General features: G+C 38.1%; 2 protein-coding genes across 6 annotated transcripts; one reads left to right on the forward strand and one right to left on the reverse strand.

The window, feature by feature from the left end:
- Positions 1–170: 170 nt before the first annotated feature.
- On the reverse strand, positions 171–3773 carry cnbpa (CCHC-type zinc finger, nucleic acid binding protein a). Its single transcript, XM_028011111.1, has 5 exons — positions 3649–3773; positions 2009–2129; positions 1606–1671; positions 1313–1511; positions 171–1217 (listed from the first exon to the last, which is right to left on the reverse strand). The coding sequence occupies exons 2-5, from the start codon at positions 2124–2126 to the stop codon at positions 1100–1102; spliced, it is 501 nt and encodes a 166-aa protein (XP_027866912.1). The 5' UTR covers positions 2127–2129; positions 3649–3773; the 3' UTR covers positions 171–1099.
- Positions 2688–21714, forward strand: raf1a (Raf-1 proto-oncogene, serine/threonine kinase a). Of its 5 annotated transcripts, none has more exons than XM_028010828.1 (19): positions 2688–3340; positions 6880–6980; positions 10771–10997; positions 11085–11197; positions 11302–11404; positions 11493–11650; positions 12357–12446; positions 14699–14852; positions 15280–15381; positions 15570–15594; positions 16413–16522; positions 16627–16744; positions 16871–16955; positions 17098–17274; positions 17367–17413; positions 17514–17632; positions 18670–18801; positions 20549–20683; positions 20781–21714. In XM_028010828.1, the coding sequence occupies exons 3-19, from the start codon at positions 10797–10799 to the stop codon at positions 20919–20921; spliced, it is 2010 nt and encodes a 669-aa protein (XP_027866629.1). In that variant the 5' UTR covers positions 2688–3340; positions 6880–6980; positions 10771–10796; the 3' UTR covers positions 20922–21714. The 5 variants fall into 5 exon arrangements, with proteins under 5 accessions (XP_027866629.1, XP_027866721.1, XP_027866576.1 ...); XM_028010775.1 differs by lacking the exons at positions 2688–3340; positions 6880–6980 and adding exons at positions 7980–8179; positions 10541–10566; XM_028010920.1 differs by lacking the exon at positions 2688–3340 and having other exon boundaries at positions 6870–6980.
- The last annotated feature ends 1556 nt before the right edge of the window (positions 21715–23270 follow it).

Consider the following 23270-nt stretch of genomic DNA (forward strand, 5'->3'; position numbering starts at 1 on the left):
ATGTTTGTAGGGTTTAATTTCATTACGTATTTCAGGACAACTTAATTAAAATTGGACCAATTTATTTTAAAAATGACATTCACATTTAAGCTGGTGCTGTATTAGTATAATTATAATGAAACATTAAAACTTTGAAACATTTTGCAATGAAAATCAGACAAAAACACTCCTCCCCGTGCTCCTCCAGCTTTATTGATAGTTTAAAATTACATTTCTATTTTCTAGGACTTCAGTTGCACTTTCCTTCCGACTTAAAAACTGAGTACAAGCAAATGGTATTTATACAGTAGTCTAAGTGATATTGTACAAAAATAACATTTCGATTTCTGTGAAAACATTTGTCATTCCCAAATAACTCCTAATTCTGCTGTTCCGACGACTGTTCTTGATGTTAAATTTTTGCCAAGGTAAAAAAAAAAAAAAAAAAAAAAAAAAAAAAAAAAAAAGGAAACCAGAACATTTCCAAAGCCTTTTTTTTTTTTAAAACAGAAAATCTACCTTGGACTACCAAAGTGATATTTAAATTGTAAACAGATTTCTATAAAAGAGCGTGTTTCTTTAATACCTCCAAAAATTTTTTTTTTTCCATATCTTAGTAATATAGCGTTTGTTATCGCCCACTTGTAGCTGCTTGTAGGGCTGAAATGCATCATGTTATGAACTGTTTCCATGTCAAACTCTCTTGGCCAACTCATATTCCACTAAAACAAACCAAAATAACCACACATGGATGTTTGGTTTCCATTTACTCCTGTCTTCCATCTCATTTGACTGAGATGCACGTCCACAAGCTCAGAGGTCCTATAGATTCCCATATGTTTAGTCCCGTTTATTCCTCACTGATCACCAGTGGCCTGGAAAGGGGGAGGTTCTTTAACAAAGCATTATACATAACACCGCTACCAAACTAAAACATTTTTTTGTATTGAATGCAGAAAGATATTTTTTATCACCCCTTTCTTTGTATTACATATCGAGAGGCTCACAGGCCTGGGACTAGCCTCTGTCAGCCAACCTTTGGCCAGTGAAGAGGATTCAGAGAAAATAATACAACCAACCATCAATCTGAAAAAAAAGGAGGGGCAACAGAGGGTGCTGATTATGCGGTTGCTTCGATGGTGCACTCTTTTGCCAGGTGGCCCGCCTTCCCACAGTTGTAGCAGTTGGTCTCGCTGGCTTTACTGCAGTGCACAGCGACGTGACCAATCTCACCACACCTAAAGACAAAAAAAATTAAAAATAAGAATTTTATATACTAGTACTAAAAAAAAAAAAAAAAAAAGCTAAGCAACTTCTTAAAAACTCCACTTACCGGTAACATTTCACCTTATCACAAAGCTTCTGGATGTGACCAAACCCACCGCAGGAGTAGCACTTCTGCTCGTTGGCGTGGTCGCAGTCACGAGCCATGTGGCCGGCTTTGCCACAGGTGTAGCAGAGCTGCTCTCTCTCCTTCCTGGGCTCCTTGCAGTCCCGGGAGATGTGACCACTCCTGTGGCAGTTGTAGCACGCTGGACACAAAGGAGGTGGTAAAAAAAGGGTTATCGCTTTATCATCTGTGAAAAAAAACAACTAATACAGAAAATAAAAAGAAATGTTACACACCATCCTCAGTTTGGTCACAGTCCCTGGCCATGTGTCCCTGGTCTCCACAGCGATAACAGAACAGCTCTGTAATGTCAAAAACAGTATGCAAATAAGGGTATGTATGTTTTGTTTTTTTTTACATTTTTGGTTACTTGCCACTAGAACAATACTCAGTTTGTAATACTATTACAATGTATAAATATGATTAAAAACAATGAGTAGAGTCATATGATTGTTTTCAATTCATATTCTAAAACTAAATGGGACAAGTTCTGAAATCCTGAAAAAAAAAAAAACATAAGATTGTATTATATTTGAAACCAGAATAGAATATGCAAAGGCCCTTAATAAAGCTCAAATATTTGAAACAATAATCTTATCCTCGATATGGAAAAAAAAATAAAAGAAATGGATACAGTACCCTTTCCTCGTCCCCGGCCCCTGCCACGTCCACGCGCACCACTGGCATTAGGACAATGCTTGACCCAATGACCAGAGCGGCCACATCCGAAGCACTCACTGTTGCTGCTCATCTCCATAACCTAAACAGAAAGAAAAACAACACAGAGGTAAACACTTCTCTTCAATACAGTCATTTCCTGGAAAATAGTAACAACTTTACTGACTACTTAAATTCACAGTAAAATGTGCTTAAACTCACATGGACAACGTTATTTATTTATTTATTTATTTTTTTTACAAGTTAGGATTATAACTAAAATTGAATTTGAAATAAATTTGTCTATAAAGTTGTATTGACTTTTGTAAATGAACAGAATAGGCTTTGTAAGTGGCTAAGGAGATTATTTGTAGCAAATTACAATATTTGTAGTAAATTGAAGCTACATAAATAAACAGAATCAAATAATTCTGATTGCTTTAGTTTCTAAAATACATATTTTAATTGCTGAGAAAGTTATTTTAATATGGCTCTTCAAGATTCAGTCAAACCAACAAAATGACTACCATGTGGGGTTCTACTCTATGATCCGGGAGACACATTCATCAGCTGCTGTGTCTATCATCAACCATCAGACTAACTACTGAGCTAACTTACAGAAACTTCCTCAGTGGGATCATGATGTGATCGCCATAGGTCGACCTTCTGTTTGCTGAAGACATCAGGTCAAGAAGAGTGGAAGTTAATGAAGCACTAACGTGAATACTAAGTAAGGTAATCAGGCTCCTAAAAATAGGACCTAGCATAAAGTCACAAAACCAGTAGGCTGCAACGTTTAAAACGGGCAACTTAAAAAACTCTCTGTTGAACTTATACGTTTATATAGGATAAATTCAGACACAATGAACTTAATCTAAACAACCCATGTTAGTGGAAATTTGCTGACTAGCAGAGGAATAACTGCGAGAGCACGCCGTGAGTAGCGCGTTGGTTGCATCGTGTTATGTGATGAAGCGTGTTCAACAGCAACAAAGCCGCAAGTCTAACCGTCTAAAACAGAAAACAAACACCTCGGAACGCATAAACGGATTAGGCATTCCAGGAATTTAGACAAGACGTGAGAATGCTAAATGTTTACCGGCTTGCAAAACAGAAAACAAAATGCCAAAGGTTGAAACTCCGCTAACGTTGGCCTAGTCACGTTGATTTTTCTCCTGCGTACTCGCGAGACAGTAGCGCCAGCTACGCTAGCTGCTAGCAAACACTAGCTCAACACCTCACGACCAAGAAACGCGCTTCGGTCGACGATCGAGCCACATTGCGCAGCAAGAACCAGACGATCCGTCATTAATTGTAAGAAATATACACAATACACGCATTTTGGTGGGCATTCGGGGAAATATGCCTTGAAAACAAAATTTCCCGCCAGGGCGCACACACCAAAGTCGTTGTGATGAGCTAACGTTAGCAGGCCGGGCTAACAGCCCGTTGCTAGAGTTTTAGTGGGAGCAAACATAATTAAAAGCAGAACCTGTTAACGGGAGGAATCAAACCAAACAACAAAGTTCTTGCCACTGGTGATTTCAACACGCAATAAGTGGAAAACGAATGTACATAAATAGTGTCATGATTACGAGAATTAAAGCCGTTTTATTGCTTACCTCGATGGCTACCTAGCTGTGTCAGTGTTTACGCCTCCTTTGCGCTACATGCGGTGCCAGCAGGAGTTCCTGAATTGTCATTCGCATTATCCAGTAAAAACCCTCACAGTCATTGGCCGCGGATTCGCCAAGCAACCAATAACATGCGAAGAAGTCTGGACACCGCCTCTACATATTAGCCAATCAGAAACACGGAAAGGTCCCATTTTGCCTTCGGTACATTTAACTTCGCTTTCTTCTTTCAAACTGAAGAAATTAAGCAGTTACTCTCAAACTTTTAAATATACGGACCACCTCAATAATTACAAGCAGGTTTTTCTTGTACCAGAATTTTCTAACAGTGGTACGCTGAGATATTTTTTGGGGGTTGTTGTGTTGTCATGAAAACATGAAAGAGAAAAATAATGTCCGTTAGCTTTGCACGATTGATTGAAAGAAACAGTTCAAGCATTCCAGTTTACTTACAAATCGATATTTCCAGATTTTAAGCTACAAAAATGAAAAAAATTATTTTTGGATATTAAAATTCAGAGTGTAAAAGTGAGCGGTTTCCCATCAACCGAGACCTCAAAATCCACAATAAATAGGATGTAAAAACTTTATGTTTGCATTTTTTACAATTTGGATCTTGTAAAACTCATTTGCAAACTAAACCTGTCAATTAGATGTTTCTACAGAGTTTTTTAAAAAATCGATAAATGCAGTGTTTTAGCTTACTGATAGTTGTAATCCTAGTCAAGTAAAGCTTGGACCTGAAACTCATTTGATTTGCTTTTGATTTCATTCTCAGATTTAAATTTCAACCTCAGACATTAATGGAACAACATAAATGGCACCAACATTATTCATAATTCAATGATGTCCACCTCATAACATTTCATTTGTCAGATTTTGGAATCGGACAAATTGATCGGATTTTGATCAGCTCTGATACTTAAAAAAGGTATACAAATATCAACACAGTAACACAAATCTAACGCAACTGGCATGACTTTCATTTTATTTTCTACTTCACAGAAAGTTCTTGCTGCAATATTTCGTGTGTTGAGAGCATCAAGATAAATACCACAATTTACAAATGTATTTTAGAATCTGAATATTTTATATGACAACACATATGGGCCACTTGATAAACTTTAACACTATGTAGAAATCCAAACTACTATGGAGCACTAAAATTATACATGATTATGTTTCAGTTATGTAGTTTTTGTAGCAAGTAACAAGCTTTTAGCATAGTTCTGTCTGGATATGCAGTCACTCTTGTTATCAGAAGCGACAGATTTTTATGCATAATACACTAATTTTCAACAGACTTAAGGTCAAGGCAATTCCAGAAGCCGTTAGCCATCTCTTCCATCCTGAAGTTAGTTTTTATATGTGTGTTTGGGATCATTGTCATGTTGGGACATCCAGTAATGGCTAGGTTTAAACAATGTGGCCCAAACTATCACCCTAAGATGAAAGAAAATCTTTTAGAGTGCTCAAAAACAACACAGGAACCAATATAGTTTAACCACCACGAGCTGCAGGAACACCGGTCCACAATGAAGCTCAATTACCAGCTCTGGGACCCAACCAAAACCCCTCAGTGTCATTACCTTGAGAAATAAGGAGATTTGGTTAAGTATAAAACAGGTGTTAATGCCAAAAATGATCAAATGTTGAAAGAAATGGACCAGATACAGAGAGACATTCACCATCCAGAGCTGGCTCCACTCAGCAGACCTTTAGGGTGCCATCAAGTGAAGCACAGATTGCAGCGTGAGTTCTGCTTCTGTCAACTCTAGCGGGAGTTGGCCTGGCTTAATCAGTTTGGTTTATGTGCGACTGTCGCCAGTCTTATATATGTAAGCGTGCAGCAGTGTGCATGTGAGCAGATAAAAGATAGAGGAAAGAGAATCATTATATCCATACAATTGAAATCTTGTAGCTAGACTAAAAATACCACTGTCCACATGGACTGCTTCTGGAGGAGGGTTTTATGGAAAAATAAGACAAAGATTGAGGTATTTGACTTCAGTGATAAGAAGCATGTTTGTAGGAGTAAAGTCAAGGCGAGGGTTTAAGGCCAAATTTACCAGCTGTGTAGCATAGTGGTAGCATTATCATATGCTGTGTCTGTTCAACTGGAGAGCACCGACTCCAAATTCTTTAACTCAACCTTAACTGAAAAGCTGAATGGTTGCAATTTGGAGACAGCTGAGTGTTTCAACCGAGCTGTGATCCCACATCGTGTTTGGTGGGGGAATGGAAGATTCTGGAAAGATCGTGACCTAAACCCTATGAAGCATTTACGAACTACGCTTAATACGCTGCGTGTCCCAGGAGACCATTCAATTTACTGTAAATATATTGAACTATTTCCAATTATTTCTGAATTATTTATTTCATGATGGTGACAAAAAGTGTGTAATTTCTCTAACTCTTGTAAATACATTGAACCAAATATCGATGAATGTATGCATACATTTACAATAGCATACATAATTTTAATAATGTTAAAATCTTAGAGAAAATCCCAAATTTTTATGTGCAACATAATTCAATGAGAATTTCCCGAAAACAAGATTTTACTGCATTTACTGCAGGTGTTAAAAGGGCATATAAGCTTATTTTCCCCTTATTGCCTTCAACTCTTGCATGCATAGTTTGTTGAAAACAAGAGGACTGACAGAAACACTCATTAGAGCTGGAAGCATCTCAGCTAGGAGTGCTCAGTGAACGGATCAATAGGTGGAAGAGATGCTCTCATCTGTCTTAAGGTGGCCTTGGATCTAAAGCTCTAGCGCTAGGTTTTCTGGTTTCTATTATGGTAGTTTTAGAAGCTTGTAAACTTTCAGTCAAGAAAATAACCACAATAGCAATCTGTCTGGCATAAATTCAAAGCTGATTAAATCCTAATCCAATTAAAAACAGTAGCTCAATTGTATGAGGAGAGGGATACCTTAAAAAGCTTCACAATGACAAAGCCCTGCCCTCATCTGCACAGAAACATTAGTTGGTGTTTCTGTTAGTTGTTGGATTGATTACTTGCCTGTAAAAATGCCATAGGTATTTGGAAAGTTCAATAAGTCAAAGTTAATGCCTATTGTTGCTTTTGAACATAAACACAGGTTTATGTTTTAATCTCTCCTCGGAATTGTCTAGAGCTGCCTTATGGAAACAATATATGCTGAACCCATCAGGAGATGCAGATACAGGATGTTAACAAAGCTGCTTCTCTCTAAGGTGGTGTCAACTCCAGCCTGCTGAAGGGACCTCCGGGCCATCTGTGATTTGGGTACCTCAGGGGACCCAGACCGGGATGCCACAGACATGATGAACACATGGTGAGTGGAGCTGGGTAGCTGTATACAGTTATATATTGTTTCAAGGTCAATTTCAGAGAGAATAAGCCATTTTTGTGGATAGCAAAGACAGTGATAATATTTGAAAAACATCACCTACACTGCAAATAAGAGGTAAAATGTGTTTATGTCTGTTGGGCTTTAAGAGAATGTATTGCTGGTGTAACCTGCATGCACGCCATCTTCTGTTTTTTTTTTTGTTTTTTTTGCTTTTCTTACCAAATATTTCCAATGTAACATGAAGAGTGGTAATAAAAGCAAGCAATTTTCCAAAGCTAAGATGTCACAATACCCACATTTCGCCAGCAGAGGGCGCGCATGATAATATTATGAGTTACTCGTTAAAACAAATCGCTAGTTGCTAATTTCCTCACTCTTCAAAACAAATGTACTTTTAAACCGACTAAACTGTCCGATTACATTGACTTTTCAAGGGTTTTAACTTAACCAACAGGCGACTATTGTTCTTAAGCTTTTATGTGCACAGCTTTAAAGACTACGTCAACTACTCAGCAGGACTTTGAAGTGCGTATAAGTTAAATGCGATTATAGCAACATGCGAGCGTTTAAAAAAATTAGCTGCATATCTTACCGACGCAAAAGCATCAGTGTGGCCTCGGTGGGAGGGTTTAAGTGTGTGCAATAGTGTGAGCGATGTTTGCAGGTCTTGTTATGACTGCAAGGTCCTGTTTCAATCACTGGCGTCAGACGGACGCACAACACCAACTCAGCCCGCTTCACCTTCTCCCCAAACAACGTAAATATTGATTGGAACAGCGCCGCATTACGAAGCACTTCATCGGACTTGTACTTTGGAAAGTGCTTCGCTGGAGACGAAGAAAATCCCTCGTCGTATGACTTTGAGGGACCGGAGTTTTTTTCTCCCCCCCCACCTTTTTTTTCCCTTCTCGCATATCACGACTTGCAGGATTAAACTTTTTCCTGTTGTTTTAGGTGGTTCGTGGAAAAAAAGAGACCCACCTGTGACCTCCCCTTTCCTTGATTAAGGCAATATTCATCCGCTGTAGGATTATTCGATTCAACGTCGGGAGCTTCACCAGCTTTGACTCCTTTTTCCTCCTTTTTTTCTTCTTCTTTGAATGCGTTGCAATTATGATGATGTCACCGACACCACTTTTCCCTAAAGTTATGGCGGAGCACAACTTTTTTAACTTCTCTTGGTGAGCACACCGAGCCTACAGATCCTAGCACACACTACTCTTTGAATTACGCGTATATAGGCAACTTTCTTGGCTAAAAACGTTTCGGTTTAAAGCTAATGAACTGCAGCACAGAGAGAAGGGACGTAAAATGTAACGATACGGTCTGCTTATGACGGCCTTCTGGGAATGTTAGTGTTTTAACTGGAACAACCAGGCCTGGTGGGGGGAAAAAAAACAAGCAGCTACTTTTATGATTACCTTTTTATAGTTTCAGAAATGACTGCATGCGTTTTAATGGTAGTGGTTCATTTGAGTTCTTTTGTTACGTTTGAATGAGAAACGGTCCCGAATCATAAATAGGGCTAACATGCTGACGATTTCTATGGAGGGTTGAAAGTGCCACAGTGTAAATCATGCATCTTTGCAGACTATTTAAGAGTTGTGTGTCAACAAACAGTTTCACCTGACATGGCAAGAAGATTCAACCATAACATTTTAAAAGGTAAAATTATGTGCTCATTTATTTGACTTAAATTGGACTGAAATGTCGTGACAAAAAAATACCTTCATTAAAATTTTTTTAGACGTTATCAGCTTCATGTTTGATCAAATTTCTTTTGTGCTTGCAGCGCTGTCGGCCATTTGACTTGTAACCGTCTCTTTATTCAGCCCAATTCTAATGTTTGTTGGAACATATTTTTTTACAATTTTAAAGCAGTAGTAGGAAATATCCTGCCTGATCACAAAAATGGCATTGAGCTTGCGTTATAAACTTTACAACAAAATGTTGACCTTAAAATGAAAAATATAATAATACTGCTAATTTTTTAGACCTTATTCTGGATAATGAAGTATGTGCTTACATGTCAAATTAGTTTACCTTTTGGAAAATTGCCACCCGAAAACAGCTAAAAAACTTAAGCTGGCTGAATTTTCCAATTTGTCATCCCAAAACCTAAACGATAATCCATGAATGTATTGCTTACAAAAATAGTTTCCTGGTTTTGTCTGGAAATTTTGCAACCCACAAGGTTAAACAAAAAGCTTTTTAAGGGGGAAGCCAGGAATATAATTGCCAGTCTAGTGATTGGGTTTAAATGGTACCTTCACACTGAATGATGCCTAACATGATGTTTGAATTACTCTTAATTTTTTCTTCTTTATGAGTAATTAGATCGAAACTAACTTGCTGTGCAAATCAGTAAATAATATGTTAGGGTTTTGTACCATAAGCCACAGTTTAAAGTAGTACATAATATGATAATGAATACTGAAAAATTAAATATAAATATAGTATTAGTTAAAATTGGTATTAACTGTTGTCCACTTTAAATCACTTCATTATGTTTCTTATGAAATACTAGTATGTTTAAATAGTTTTAAAGTGTCCTGTTTTGTTCCATTTAAAATGTTATTTCAAATCTATGCCACATTATAACCCTCCACAGTTTTCTCACTTACTTCTATAACTAGAGAACCATGTAAAGCTTCTCATTGTATTACAGTGCAATTTATACTTCCTTTCATATGTAGTTCTGTTTTGTATTTGTGCTGTTTTCTGAGACAATGCTGACCGTAGACGTGTGTTTGGTGTTTGTGTTGTCTGAAATGCTGCAATGGAAATTTCGTTGAATTCTGTTCAATGACAATAAATGCTATCTAATCTTATTGATGCAAATCCAGAAGCATGAAGGAAAAGGGTAAAAACCCACCATTCCCAAAAAAATCTTTTTTGTTTTAAGCTTTTCTGTACATCTGATGAATCAACAGGCCTGCTGGAACAGCTAACCACTGACAGCAGTTAAAAAAGAAACATCTCTCCAGGGTCAGCCGGTCCTTGTATAAATACAGCAGTGGTAATTAGGAGCTATGCAAGCCGATGGTGCTCATGCATATAGCGGATGCCAAGAATGAGTGAAAACCTTTGTGTATTTACAATATAGCACTGCAGTTTGTAGTACAAACAAAGCTGAAAAGAGGGTGTGTTTGGTTATGAGGGCCTTACTTTTTTTTTTCTTTTTTTTTTAAGGACCACATAGTCAACTTATTTTTGTCCTGTTCATGTTTATATAGTTTGGCCCTGAACACGGTGGAAATTTCATATTACATTGTTTCCTGAAAACAGAGGGAAACGGTTCAGTATCATATTTGCTTTGAGTTTTTTATGCTCAAAGCGAAAATAAGAAGTTTGAACATAAATATTCTCTTTCTTTTCTTGAATGGTTTTATTAGTTTACGTTACTTAAACCCTAAAATTAAGCTAATCATTAGCATAATCCTAGAGGGTTGCTTTCAGCAAGATTATATGTAAAGATTACCTCTAACCTTACAATGCCATAACCCACATCTCCTCTTTTGCTACATTTTTTCCCCCTGCAGACAAAAACAGTCGCTGTTGTAATCAGGTAGTGCTCAACCCATCTGTTGTGGTTTCCTTGGTGTTGAAATAAAGTGCAAGGTTGAACAATTGGAAAGTTTGAGTATTTTGTGCCCTTTCCTTGCATGCATGCATTTTATTCTTATCCTTTGTCCTAAATATATATTACAGTATTGTCTGAGTAAAGAGAGAATGTGAGTAAATGTTTTCTTTTTCTCTCTCTTTTTTTAAGACCATTGTGAGTAATTAGTTTTAGTGATGGAGCAGTTTCACGGAGCGTGGAAGACCCTAAGCAACGGCTTTGGAATGAAGGACTCACCATTTGAGGGCCCCTGCCTGTCCCCTACCATGGTCCAGGGCTTCACCTGCCAGCGACGTGCCTCAGACGACAGCAAGATGATGGACTCCAAGGCCAGCAGCACAATCCGTGTCTTCCTCCCAAATCAGCAGCGCACTGTGGCAAGTCTTGACATACCAGGTTCCGAATGAGGCTTCAGATTCGATTGATCAGTATCGTTAATATTAGTTGTTGGTCTGTTACTATAGGTCAACGTGCGACCAGGTATGACTCTTTACAGCTGTTTGATCAAAGCCCTGAAGGTGCGAGGTCTGCAGCCCCAGTGTTGCGCCGTCTTCAAGCTGCATCCCGGACAGAGAAGGTAAACTCAGAAAATCCTCCAACCAGAGCTTGTAAAGATTATTAAACCTTCTGTTGTGAGTATTAAATATGTTTTTTTTGTTTGTTTACTTATATCCAAATCAGTAAAAAATCCCGGATGGACTGGAATACCGATTCAACCTCACTGATAGGAGAAGAGCTCCTGGTTGAGGTTTTAGATCATGTTCCTTTGACAACGCATAACTTTGTAAGTACTCCAAACAATTACAGCTTACTTTGTTCTCAAACGTTACTGCAGAAAGAAAATTTGCACTTTTTCTTGTTTTTAAATTTAGGTACGGAAGACCTATTTGAAGCTAGCCTTCTGCGACATTTGCCAGAAGTTTCTCCTTAATGGATTCCGTTGCCAAACATGCGGCTATAAATTCCATGAGCATTGTAGCACCAAAGTGCCCACAATGTGTGTGGACTGGAGCAACATTAGACAGCTTCTGTAAGTATACAGGAGGAAAAAATGTAATGTTTCTAGCCTTTTCTAGACTGGACACTATAATTTTGAGGTTTTGAGCAGATAAAATTGATTAAAAAATCAGAATAAAAAAATATTCTTGCGCATTCACTGATCATAAGAGCCAACCTTTCTTCATCATTATCACATCTGCATTCAGATGATTATAATTGGATGCAAATAAAAATGGGTTATACATATTTGCGAGGTAAGTTTCATAGTCCTGCAAAGATAAAAAAGGGAAGTTAAGCTTTTCTGGTAGGTCATTCTAACTAGGTCATTCTCATTTGCATGACTTTCCATGCAAATGAAAAAGCCATGCACTTTGAATGGAGACCTTTATGTTTTTTTGTGCTGGATGTAGAATCAGCAGTAATAATTAGCAAAGAGGAGAATCCCTCTTTACCTGACACCCACTCTGCAGGTGCATCTAAGTAAACAATAATATAATTTCTTCTATAACATTTTCAGAACTAAGAGTCAAACTCACATTATATTGTATACTTGAAGTGTGCATTCCATGTTTCAAACCTCTTCTTACAAAGAAATATCCTCAGAGGGCTCACTTGGGCTGTGGAGAAAAAAAGACTGGACTGTTTTCTGAAATGTACATTTTGATGAAATGGTAATTCGCTGTGATGTACCCACAGCCACCTAATACACTTTATTACCTGTTTACTTCTTTTATCAGGTTGTGTCCAACACCAGGTGAGAGTGGCTTCCCGTCCCTGCCACAGCTCACATCCCGACGTATGAGAGAATCCCTAACCCGGCTTCCAAGGTGAATAAAACTTTGTTTCATCAAAAACTAAAAACTGATAGGTTCTTCTATTTTGTTTCTTCTCTAAAAGGGATGAATAATACTAAGAAAGCATACTAATAATATACTACAGTTTACTATATCAGCAAGGATATGGATTTCAGTTGAGCCAAGTTTTCCTCTATACTCTTTTCTGCTCCGTCATTGCAATGTCGCCACTTCTGTCCTCCAGCTTTTGCATTGTGCCCACTAAGATATAAACCAATTGTTAGTGTCAACGTCAATGAAAATCATCCCAGCTTGCCAGAAATATAGTTCACAATCAGTTCTTATGTATGACCACATTGCAGTCTACAGAATTTTGCATCAAGGTAGGCATTTGCGATTGAAATATTGCAGACCCTGAAACTGCAATGGCAATTATGATTAGATATCACTTCTTTCCTCTAAATGTTACTGCTATTTTTTTTATTTTACAAGGGAAGGTAAGTCAAACCATGTAAAAGTTTTTCTTTGGAGTATTGTTTTTACTACATGAATCATTTCAATCAGGTTAATGACAAGTACTTTTTATGTGGGTTTTTATGTGTGGAAGTTGTGGTTTTTATCTGGTTATATAATGGTTATCACCTTTCAGGATCCGAAGTCATTGCCGTGTCTTTCTTGTTTATGTGCAGCACAGGTGCTGTCAGATTTTTGCAAAAGTTTTTCTAGATTTTGTTTTACAATCACAAACTTGGTGTAGCAGGATGTTTTTCTGATTCAACAACTGCAGAGTAGTGCATAATTGTGCTCACTCACTTTCAAGATATACATCTGTATTCTGGGTACTTTGTATAACCAGAATACAAATAGTGGTTATAGAATTGTGTTTTGGGGTATTTCTCTTTCGGAGACTGAAAACGTCTTTGGAACTTCTTTGCAAAATTCTTTACACCCTGTCAGAATGCATAAGAAGCATCTGAGAGCATTTTACAATCAACATGTTTTGTCACACAAGTTTTATTTGATTAACCCATTCTAACACAGAACTATGCGTTTATTGAAACAGTTCTATTGAAGTGTGATTAGCATCGTTTCCTGACAGAATGTGAATCTTCTCTCCAATTTCAAGTCTTCTGCCCCCTCCAAAAGGTTTTCTTTCAGTGTTAGACTGTACTTTGCTCCCTCCATTTTCCCATTAACTCTTGACTAGCTTCCCGGGCCTTTCTGATGAAAAGCAATCCCACAGTGTAATGCTGTCACCACCATGTTTCACTGCCTCAAAGGTGTTTTCCAAGTGTGGTGTTAGTTTGCCGCCACACACACAGCGTTTTGCATGTAGGCCAGAAATCATTCTTGTACTACTTCCCAGTGATGGGCTGTTTTGTGTCGATCTATCATATAAAATCCCAGTAATACACAAACACAAAACTGTTTGCAGTTGTAGCCATCCAAACTTGAAAAAGAAAAGTTTAAGCTCGTGAATACTTTTGCATGATGCGATGTGAAATGAGTTCTGCCTTCAGTGACTTCCTGTGTTTAGAGACGCTTATCTGTGGAGGACCTGATGAAGCGCAGTGTGAAAACTTTATTTTGATAAATGATAAAATGGTTTACAAGCTTTCTGAGCTCACAGAGTGTAATATTTTTCCTTCAGATGTTCACATTTGTTAGTGTGTACTAAAAGCTTTCAGCCAGGTTACTTTCTGCTGTTCTGCTCTAATTATGCCTTTGATCTACTGCAGCAGCCACTGTATGCCTACGAATATTTGAACTTGCTAAAATTAGAAAGTGGATGGCTGTACGTCCAGACTTCAGATCTGAGCAGCATTCAGGTCATTTTAAGATTAACATATCTGGCTGGTAAGCTTTGTACTCTTTAACTGGGCCAGCGCAGATGTTGGCAAATTGCCTGTGTAGCTTCGAAGTAACCAACACTGGCTTAAAGAGGAAGGCCGTAATAAATATTAACCAATAAGTTACTTCCCCAAAAAGCTTTTACTTGTTGTTTGCAAGCTTACCTTTTGAGTTAGGTATTTTTCCTGTGCAAAAACAGTGTGGTTGCAGCCTAATTTAAAAATAAATAAATAAATAATGCAAACAAAATGCTCAAATGGAGAAAATGAGTAAACATGACAGAAATGAAACCAGCAGCACCCACAGCCACCACACCCACTTTGGCCCAATTTTTAAAGAAGTTACCAAAATAGATATTTTACTGACGGTTAAAAGGCTGTTTCTCTGCGGTTCTGCAGCGTAGTCTTAATTTAATTTTTGCCCCCTCTTTTCAGCTCAGCCCATCGAAATTCCACCCCTCATGTCTTCAACTACACCACGTCGTACCCACCCACAGGCGGCGGTCTCTCCCAGAGGCAGCGCTCCACATCTACGCCCAACGTCCACATGGTCAGCACGACCCTGCCTGTAGACAGCAGCATGTTTGAGGTAAACTGCTCACCATGGGGGCCAGCTGATTTCTCCCGCAGGGCAAGGGTGCCACACCTAACATCTCGGGCCTCAAACTGTTTACATCTCAGGGATTCTATCTGTCTTTGTCTCACCTCTTATCTACCGTGGCTTTAAGTTGTCCACCTGAACAGGGCTGTGTGTATTTATGTAAGCCCCAGATGACATCTTATTTCAGCTTTTTTTTTAATACTCTTGCACATTTTGACTTCCCCATGTTCAGTTCCAGTTTCTGCTTTATCACCACCACCATTGTTGCATAATCAGCTCGCGAGTTTATCATTTGTCATACCCACTCTGTTATAAGCCCAAAACATGAGCTTTATTTCATCCTCATTTTCTTTAATTCTGTCCTTTCCTTCCTGTCCCTTCATTGCTCTCTGTTACGTTGCTTACTCTGGAGTAGCTAGACTGTCTGAGTACCTCTCCCAGTTCCTGGTGCCGCAGATTCTGGCTGAAGAGGAAAGTAGGTATTGTGCACTTCTCCGAGTCAGAGAGTGCCGAAAAGGTTAGAAAGCAGAGTCACATGTGTGAAACCTGAATTGCATGCCTTGCAAGTGGGTTATCTGCACTTACATCTCAGAAGTGCAGTTGTCAAACCATGAGTGGCAGCATGGCGTGTATTTTAGTGTTTGAATAAGCTTACCAAACCTAATCTGTATTTTTTTTTTTTGTGTGTGCGTGTCTGTGTTTTAGGAAGCGATGCGGGATCATGACTCAGGTGAGTTCTTTTCAGCATTTCAATATGCATATTTGCATGGCATGCTTCCTATAAAATTACATCTTATCCATAAATGATCAACTCATATGTTTATCATTTTACGTGATAAATTAGTTTGATCATATAAGGATAAAGAAGCGTACTATTTTAGGGAACTGGTTGAAAAAGGACACCTTTGCCCTTAGTTTTGGTATTTATAATTCAAGGGGATTTTCATTTGTGCTTCCTCAAATGAAACATTCTCTTATAGTTGCTTTTCTGCTTAGAACATTTTTGATTGGAAAAGTTAGATTAAATCACCTGAAGTGAATTTACATGAATCTCTTTTTTGAGATACTAATTGACCTCTGAAATGAGTGTGCAGTACTTTGCAAAGGTATTTATAGCCCGTGCACTGGTTCATGATTTGTCACATATTATGACATATTTAAAATTATACGTGATAGACTGGAGCACAGTAGTGCATATTTGTGAAGTAGAACATATGTGATACAGGGTTTTCATTTTTCTTAGTTAAAAAAATAGACATTTGCCCTCAGTACTCTGACACCACTTAATAAAATCCAGTGCTATTGATTGGCATTATAACTCACTACATTAGTGACTAGGGCACAGGTGTACGATTTAATGTCTGTATGAGAATAATGGCTGCTAAACGGTGATTGAGTCAGGACAGTAAAAAAAAACTCTTGTTGGAGAGGAAAAAACACCAAACATTTTTGTATAGAACTTGTACAGAACACCTTTAAATATATGGAAGAAGTTGATTCTCTGAAAGTTGAGCGCTACCATTTAATATTGTTTTTTTCCCCCTAAAGCTGGAAGTTCCCCCAGCCAGAGCCCCACAGGCTGGACCCAGTCCAAAGCTCCAGCACCATCCCAGCGAGAGAGAGCCTCGTCCTTCAACACTCAGGAGAAAAATAAAATAGTATGTTTTGTGTTGCATTTATGTTTAACCAGCTCTTTTTAATAATGTGTCATTTGTGAAACTTGTGTTTTGAATACTTGCATCTTTGGTTTCTGTTCATCCAGAGGCCTCGGGATAAGCGAGACTCGAGTTATTACTGGGAAATTGAGGCCAGCGAGGTTTATCTACATTCCCACATTGGTTCAGGCTCTTTTGGAACAGTATACAAAGGAAAATGGCATGGTAAGTATCTGTTATGCAGGGCACAGTCTGGTATAACATTCTCATGCACTATTGATGAGGTAAATGATGCATAAATTGAGAAAAAAGTTGAATGTTTCCTTTCATCTAACAGTATTTCTCTTGTAGGTGATGTTGCGGTGAAGATTTTAAAGGTTACCGACCCAACTCCGGAGCAGCTCCAGGCATTCAGAAATGAAGTCGCCGTCCTGAGGTAACAACACACAAGAATACCTTTTCTGTCTTGTATAAGACTTTTTTTTCCTTACAGCTGCTAAAACTGTGTGAATCATCTTCATTGCAAACTTTTATCTGATAGTATCTTGATTTCCTCTTCCCCTTTGCTTGGGCTGCAGGAAAACAAGACATGTCAACATCCTTTTGTTTATGGGCTACATGACGAAGGACAACCTGGCCATCGTGACCCAGTGGTGTGAGGGCAGCAGCCTGTACAAACACATTCATGTCCTAGAGACTAATTATACCATGATCCAGCTTATAGATATCGCTAGGCAGACCGCTCAGGGCATGGAGTAAGTTGTGAAGAATGGAGCTTTGTGGGCAATGCTAATGAGAAATGTCTCAGGTAGCATTAATTATTTTCCCTTTCTTTTGTTTTTTTCAGCTATTTACATGCAAAAAACATAATTCATCGTGACATGAAGTCCAACAGTATCCTTTTCTATTTCTTTGTTGTGGTATTACAGTGAGTAAAACATAAAGACCAGTTTTCCTCAGTATGTTCAGTTATAAATCTTTGACATCTGTACAGACATCTTCCTGCATGAAGGGTTAACAGTAAAAATTGGGGATTTTGGTCTTGCGACTGTGAAGTCCAGGTGGACCGGATCACAACAGGTGGAGCAGCCCTCTGGATCCATTCTCTGGATGGTTGGTACACTTTGATGCTCTTGGTCAGAAGAACCAACCAGACTGACATTTAAATGTCTGGTTTGGAACCTAAAAAACCCAAACTTTTCTCCGACACACCATGCGATTTGGCGTGGGTGCACTTACTAAGAACTGAAGACTTGACACTAGCTTTTTCAGTATTACATAATTAAGAATTAAGACAGAGGATGCTCAAAATATGTAAGAAGCTATTAAAAGAAAACCTTTCTGGGTGTGGAAAAAGTGCCATCAAACACAAAATGTCTATTTGTACCCTCCTCAGGGATGTTTTGTTCAATTTTCCTGGAGGCAACTTAAATAGATACCAGAAAGGCTGAAAGTTGTGCAGCTTTTATCTTTTTGGACTTCCTGCCTCTGTTTGCTATGAAGCATGCTTGATTGGGATTTTTAAATATCAGAGGTAAGGAAAAGAAAATGCAGCCACGAGAGACTGCACGCACACTGAAGTTTGCACCTATTAATTCTAATCATGCTAATTCAGGTTGAGCCCATAGCACAGCCTATGGAAAGACTGCCTGCAGCCCCTGACTGAAATTCAAGAACTCCATACAAATTTAACCTGGTAACACAGATATTTGTTGCGGGTGGAGACTTTTTTTGAGATTTTCACTGACAAATTAGAATCTCCTTAAGAGGAAAATATTAAGTACAACAAAATATGTCTTTTGTTAGGCTTTCACTCAACAACAGACTTTGGCACATCCGCACATTAACTGTGGCTAAATAGAGCAAGCATTTTGGGAGGAAAAAGTCATGTATGACTCTTGTTGCCAAGAATAGTCTAAAAATAATTCAAGACCACTGGAAAAAATCTTTGGAAATTGTGTGCCTTTCTTCTAATAAGGCACATTTATGAGACCCTTTTAATGCTTTGAATTGATTGAATTTTAAAGAAATTATGTTTTCTTAAAATGATTTCAAAATCACACAGTGTCACAGCGCCTCTGCTCTTAAGATGGACATCTTGACAGTACTGTTTTGATGTTCTGTAAACATTTTCTTTCTGTCCTTGGCAGGCTCCTGAGGTGATCCGAATGGAGGATAACAATCCGTACAGCTTCCAGTCAGATGTCTATTCCTATGGAATTGTTCTCTTTGAGCTGATGACCGGAGAACTCCCCTACTCCCACATAGCAAACAGAGATCAGGTAAAGTTGCTTACATTTGTCTGGCTCTTTTTTGGGTGCTAGTATTTACAGGGTCCACTTTTAACAGTCCTAAACATTTAAAAGGACTGTTTGAATTGGTAAAGTTTTTCTGAAGTTGTCATCAGTAATGGATCTCTTGCCTGTAGCAGACAAGTGAGTGAAGTATATTTAAGAGATTTTGCAGGAAGGTCGGGGGGGAAAAAAAAAAAAAAAAAAAAAAAACTCGTAGAGATGGTCGGCTCACAGCTAGCCGAACAGATGTCCCATGTTTTAGCTGACCCAGCATTCAGGCTGGAAGTTTTAGTATTTTGTACGACAGATCTTTAACTCCACAATAAGACATTTGCGTAAGTTCAAGTCCTTGATGATGAAAACCCTCTGCTGCCATCTGAAGGGGGTTGCGCGGCTGGTCTATGGCCCGACACAGACCGACGACACGGAGCCACTGGCCTAATTTTAGATCTCGTAACATAACCCTGTGTGAGAAAAGAGGTTCTCAGGTTTGCATTTCAGAGACTGAGTCCTGTGTTTTTCTTTTTCTTCTTCTTTTTTATTCTTTAGAGCCAAAGGGTTGGCTATATCAGATCTCATTCCACATCTGTATATAATCAGACTAAAGTTGTATACAAATTGTGCCTAAAGAAGAACCTGTTCTTCTTGATCCTGTGAAAATACTTTGTACTCGGCTGATCTGGCAGGCACATTGAGTGCTCCTGTCATCTTTTATCTCTGAACCATCAGGCCCTCATACCTTTACAATAGCTCTAGTGTTTTAGATGTCTGTCACCTTAGTCTAACTCGCCATATTTAAAAATTGCATGTGTTAGAATGACCGCTGCTTCAGGGTGAATGTAGGCCTCTCTCACAGTTGTTTGCCTTCAATAGAGGGCCTTGCAAAACTTTCCATGTCGCTTGCATTTTTTTTCAATACATGAAGAGTTTTAAATTTAAGATGGCATTGACAATGTACACTATTGGTGTTTTTTTCTAAATCAAGATGACATTGTAATGTTACAAATAAGTTTTTAAAGTTAAGGCCAAAGTTAAATGTCTGTCAGTGAAGCTTTAATTTAAAAATATTTGCATAATGTTCCTATCATTTTCAAATTTGATCATGCTTTAATGGAATTCTGTGTAATACATTAACACTGCATGGTGCATGGTTGCATAGTGGAAGAAAATGATTAGTGACAATAAATATTTTTTGTAAATCTAACTCAGAAATGGCCATTATTGAGGTGAGTGGTCATGTTTTGATAGTTTTATGGAAGTTTAGTTTTATAACCCAGCCCAGCTTTCTCAGTGATGTCTGGTGTTTTCTTGAAACTTTTTTGCATTATTCTTCCAGCCAGCTTTCACAAAACAGTAGCATGTGTATTTTGATTAAATTACTCTAAAGCTGAATTTATTTACTTAAGTGACCTCTAAACATTTTATTTGTGCTTTTTTAACACATATTTTTATGTAGGTGCTGTAGAGTACAGGTGATTGAATATGAATACACACCAGAGTTTCTAGTATTTTAATTAAAAAATATATATTTTTGAGAGACAAGCAGCATTTGCACCCACTTCACACTTCTCCATGACTTTGTGTTGGTCTGCTACATAAAATGCATTGTGGATGTAAAGTGGCACAATTTGAAAAAGTTTCAGGCTATAAATGCTTTTCTAAGGATCTATAACAATCAAATGTGATCAGTTTTCCTCTCAACTTCAAGTCTTTTTTTTCACTCCCTTCCCATTAGATTATATTCATGGTGGGAAGAGGCCGCTTGTGCCCAGACCTCAGTAAGCTCTACAAGAACTGCCCCAAAGCAATGAAGAGACTGGTGGCAGACTGCATCAAGAAATCCAAGGAAGAAAGGCCGCTGTTTCCGCAGGTGAGCTGCTCTTCTGCTATTAGAAGCTGTTGGGTTGAGCCATAAATTCCTCAAAATAATTTCTTTGCATCTTCCCTATATCTGAATTTGTTCTCAGATCTTGTCCTCCATTGAACTCCTCCAGCATGCCCTCCCTAAGATAAACCGCAGTGCCTCAGAACCGTCCCTGCACCGAGCCGCACAGACCGAGGACATCAATGCCTGCACTCTGACCACCAGGCTGCCTGTTTACACATAGGCTACTCCTTAGCAATGAGATTATTCTGCTCCATCAGTAAACACAAATTCCCTCCTTAGAGACATTTGTATAGATCTATACACATGCAATCATACATAAACCAATGTTAGTCAATGACTATGTAATTAAAGGAGAATAGCAGAAGGAGGAGCATCTGAGATTAACTACGGAAGATTACAATCGGATCTGCACAAGGTACATCGCACATGCGTTAAGAAGTATGTTGAGGCTTCGTGTTCGTATCGTATTTGATTTTAGTTGTATACAGAAGCACACATGCCTACCTGAAACAACAATGAATGGACACTGAAGGAAGCTTAGGTGATGTTTGTCTCCTGGTCCGTTTTCTGTCCTGCTTTCATCAGACCTGAAGAGAGGACTACTTAAGCTTAGCTGCCTTATGAGGAAACAAATCCTGGACTAAGTTTCTGAAGAACTTCACCTCCTCTGTTCATCAGAAAGCTACTGGAAGCAGCCAATCTAGTTGCACTATAGCTGAATCTGCTTTGTCTTAAAAATCAGTCTTTATTTTTGGGTTATTTTTGATAAGTTGTCGTGTCTCACTGCGGAAGAGGGTTTTATCACATTCATTGAACAGATTTGTTGATGCCTATACACTCTATACACTATTGTTTGGTTATCATGAGCTGGACATTCGGCACGTGTCTTAAATATTTAAAGTAATTCGGGAACTAATTTTGGCTGTCACCTTGAGGAGGTTAAATGTTTTATTTTAAACTTGGTGGAAAATTCATCTATTCAATATTTTAATAAAATTAAGTTTAAAAAGTCATTTGCTGAAATATGTTATTGGTTTGTATTTTATTTTTTTAAATGCATCTGTTATTACTCTTCATGTCCTGTACAGGTCCATCTCGGTAATTTAAAATATCATCAAAAAGTTAGTTTTTTAGTAAGTTAATCCAGAAAGTAAAATTTTTTGCAGATTAATCTCTTTGACGGATGTACTTCAAATATATGTTAATTAAGATATTAAAGTTTACAGCTAATTAAAACCCAATATCCAGTTTCTCACAGAATCCGTCGACTAAACACGACCTATTAGAAGTATTTTTAATACAGAAAGTACTTTTTAAATATGTGGAAGGGAATAAAATAATTGAACAGTGCATTTTTAGCAGCAACAAAAAATAAAAGTTAAGAAAAACTACAACGGTAAAAACTGCGTTTTTATTTGTGCAAAAAAAGGCTGTTTAATATATAAATTTGCAAATAAACAGCAGCAGAGATCCCTTTTATTTAGTTTTTGAAGGCAGTGGTAGTGGCAGGTGTAACCCTGTTTGGCCTCCTGATACAGTAAAGTCCCACACAGGTGCAAGACTTTGCAGCAGGGTGTAATGTTTGCTGTAGCGCTGTGGCAACGTGGTGAAACCTCACTGGGGACCCAGTCCACATACACCACCAGGGGATTCTGCCATTGGCGGATGCCTCTGTGTATGTCACAGTCACTGGCGCGCATGCTGCAACAACAATCAACCAGCAGGCAAGGGATGGAAAGGGACAGGACACTAGTATTTTGTTTTAGTGTAAACATCTAGCGGGCTGCTCCTGTGGGGTATTGCCACTCAGCGTTAAGGTTTACAGTAAACATAAGAGCTAAATATGGGAGTAGCTTTATTTTGTATTTCATGGACCTTTGAATGTAGGCCAGGGTTTAAAAAGCAGCACGTTTTGCAGAGGGTTGTTTGTGTAAAACGTTCCACCACACGGGTGAAGATGTCCAAATAAGATGTGTTTCAGCAAAATAAAGGCTTAACAACAGCATCATGTGGATTTATCTGCCCTATTTCTGCATCCTGCTGAGCTCAGTGGCCTACTTCTGTGTCAAGCAACGGCACCATCTAGTGTTGGTTCTGGCACCATTTTTGAAGAATCTACATGTAACCAATATGTTTACTGTTACCTCTGGTAAAAGTTTATAAAACCTTAAAGTATTTTTATATTGTTATTGCCCATACTAAAAAAAAAAAAAAAACACTGAAAAGATGTGAAAGAACTAATTATTTTAACACAAACTGCACTTATTGGCATTTTCAATTCCTATAAAATAAAAGCAACTATAATATGTTTTGCTTTGCATTTTTGAAGTCAGTCACAATCTCCAGAAATATTTAATTTGTATTGACAGAATTTTTGTTTCATTGAAGTAAAAATCCAACTCTCATAAAATAAGCTCAAGCTTTGAAATGTTTTTTAGGAGTTTGTAGATTTTGCACAGAAAATATTGCTTAATTGGAAAGTGGATGGAAAATTATACATACAAAAGTAAAAATCTGAAAATGTGACATGCATTTGTATTTAGCCTCCAAGTCTTTACATGATGGAGTG

The sequence above is a fragment of the Xiphophorus couchianus genome, chromosome 1 (assembly GCF_001444195.1).
Source record: "Xiphophorus couchianus chromosome 1, X_couchianus-1.0, whole genome shotgun sequence".
Taxonomy (NCBI): domain Eukaryota; kingdom Metazoa; phylum Chordata; class Actinopteri; order Cyprinodontiformes; family Poeciliidae; genus Xiphophorus; species Xiphophorus couchianus.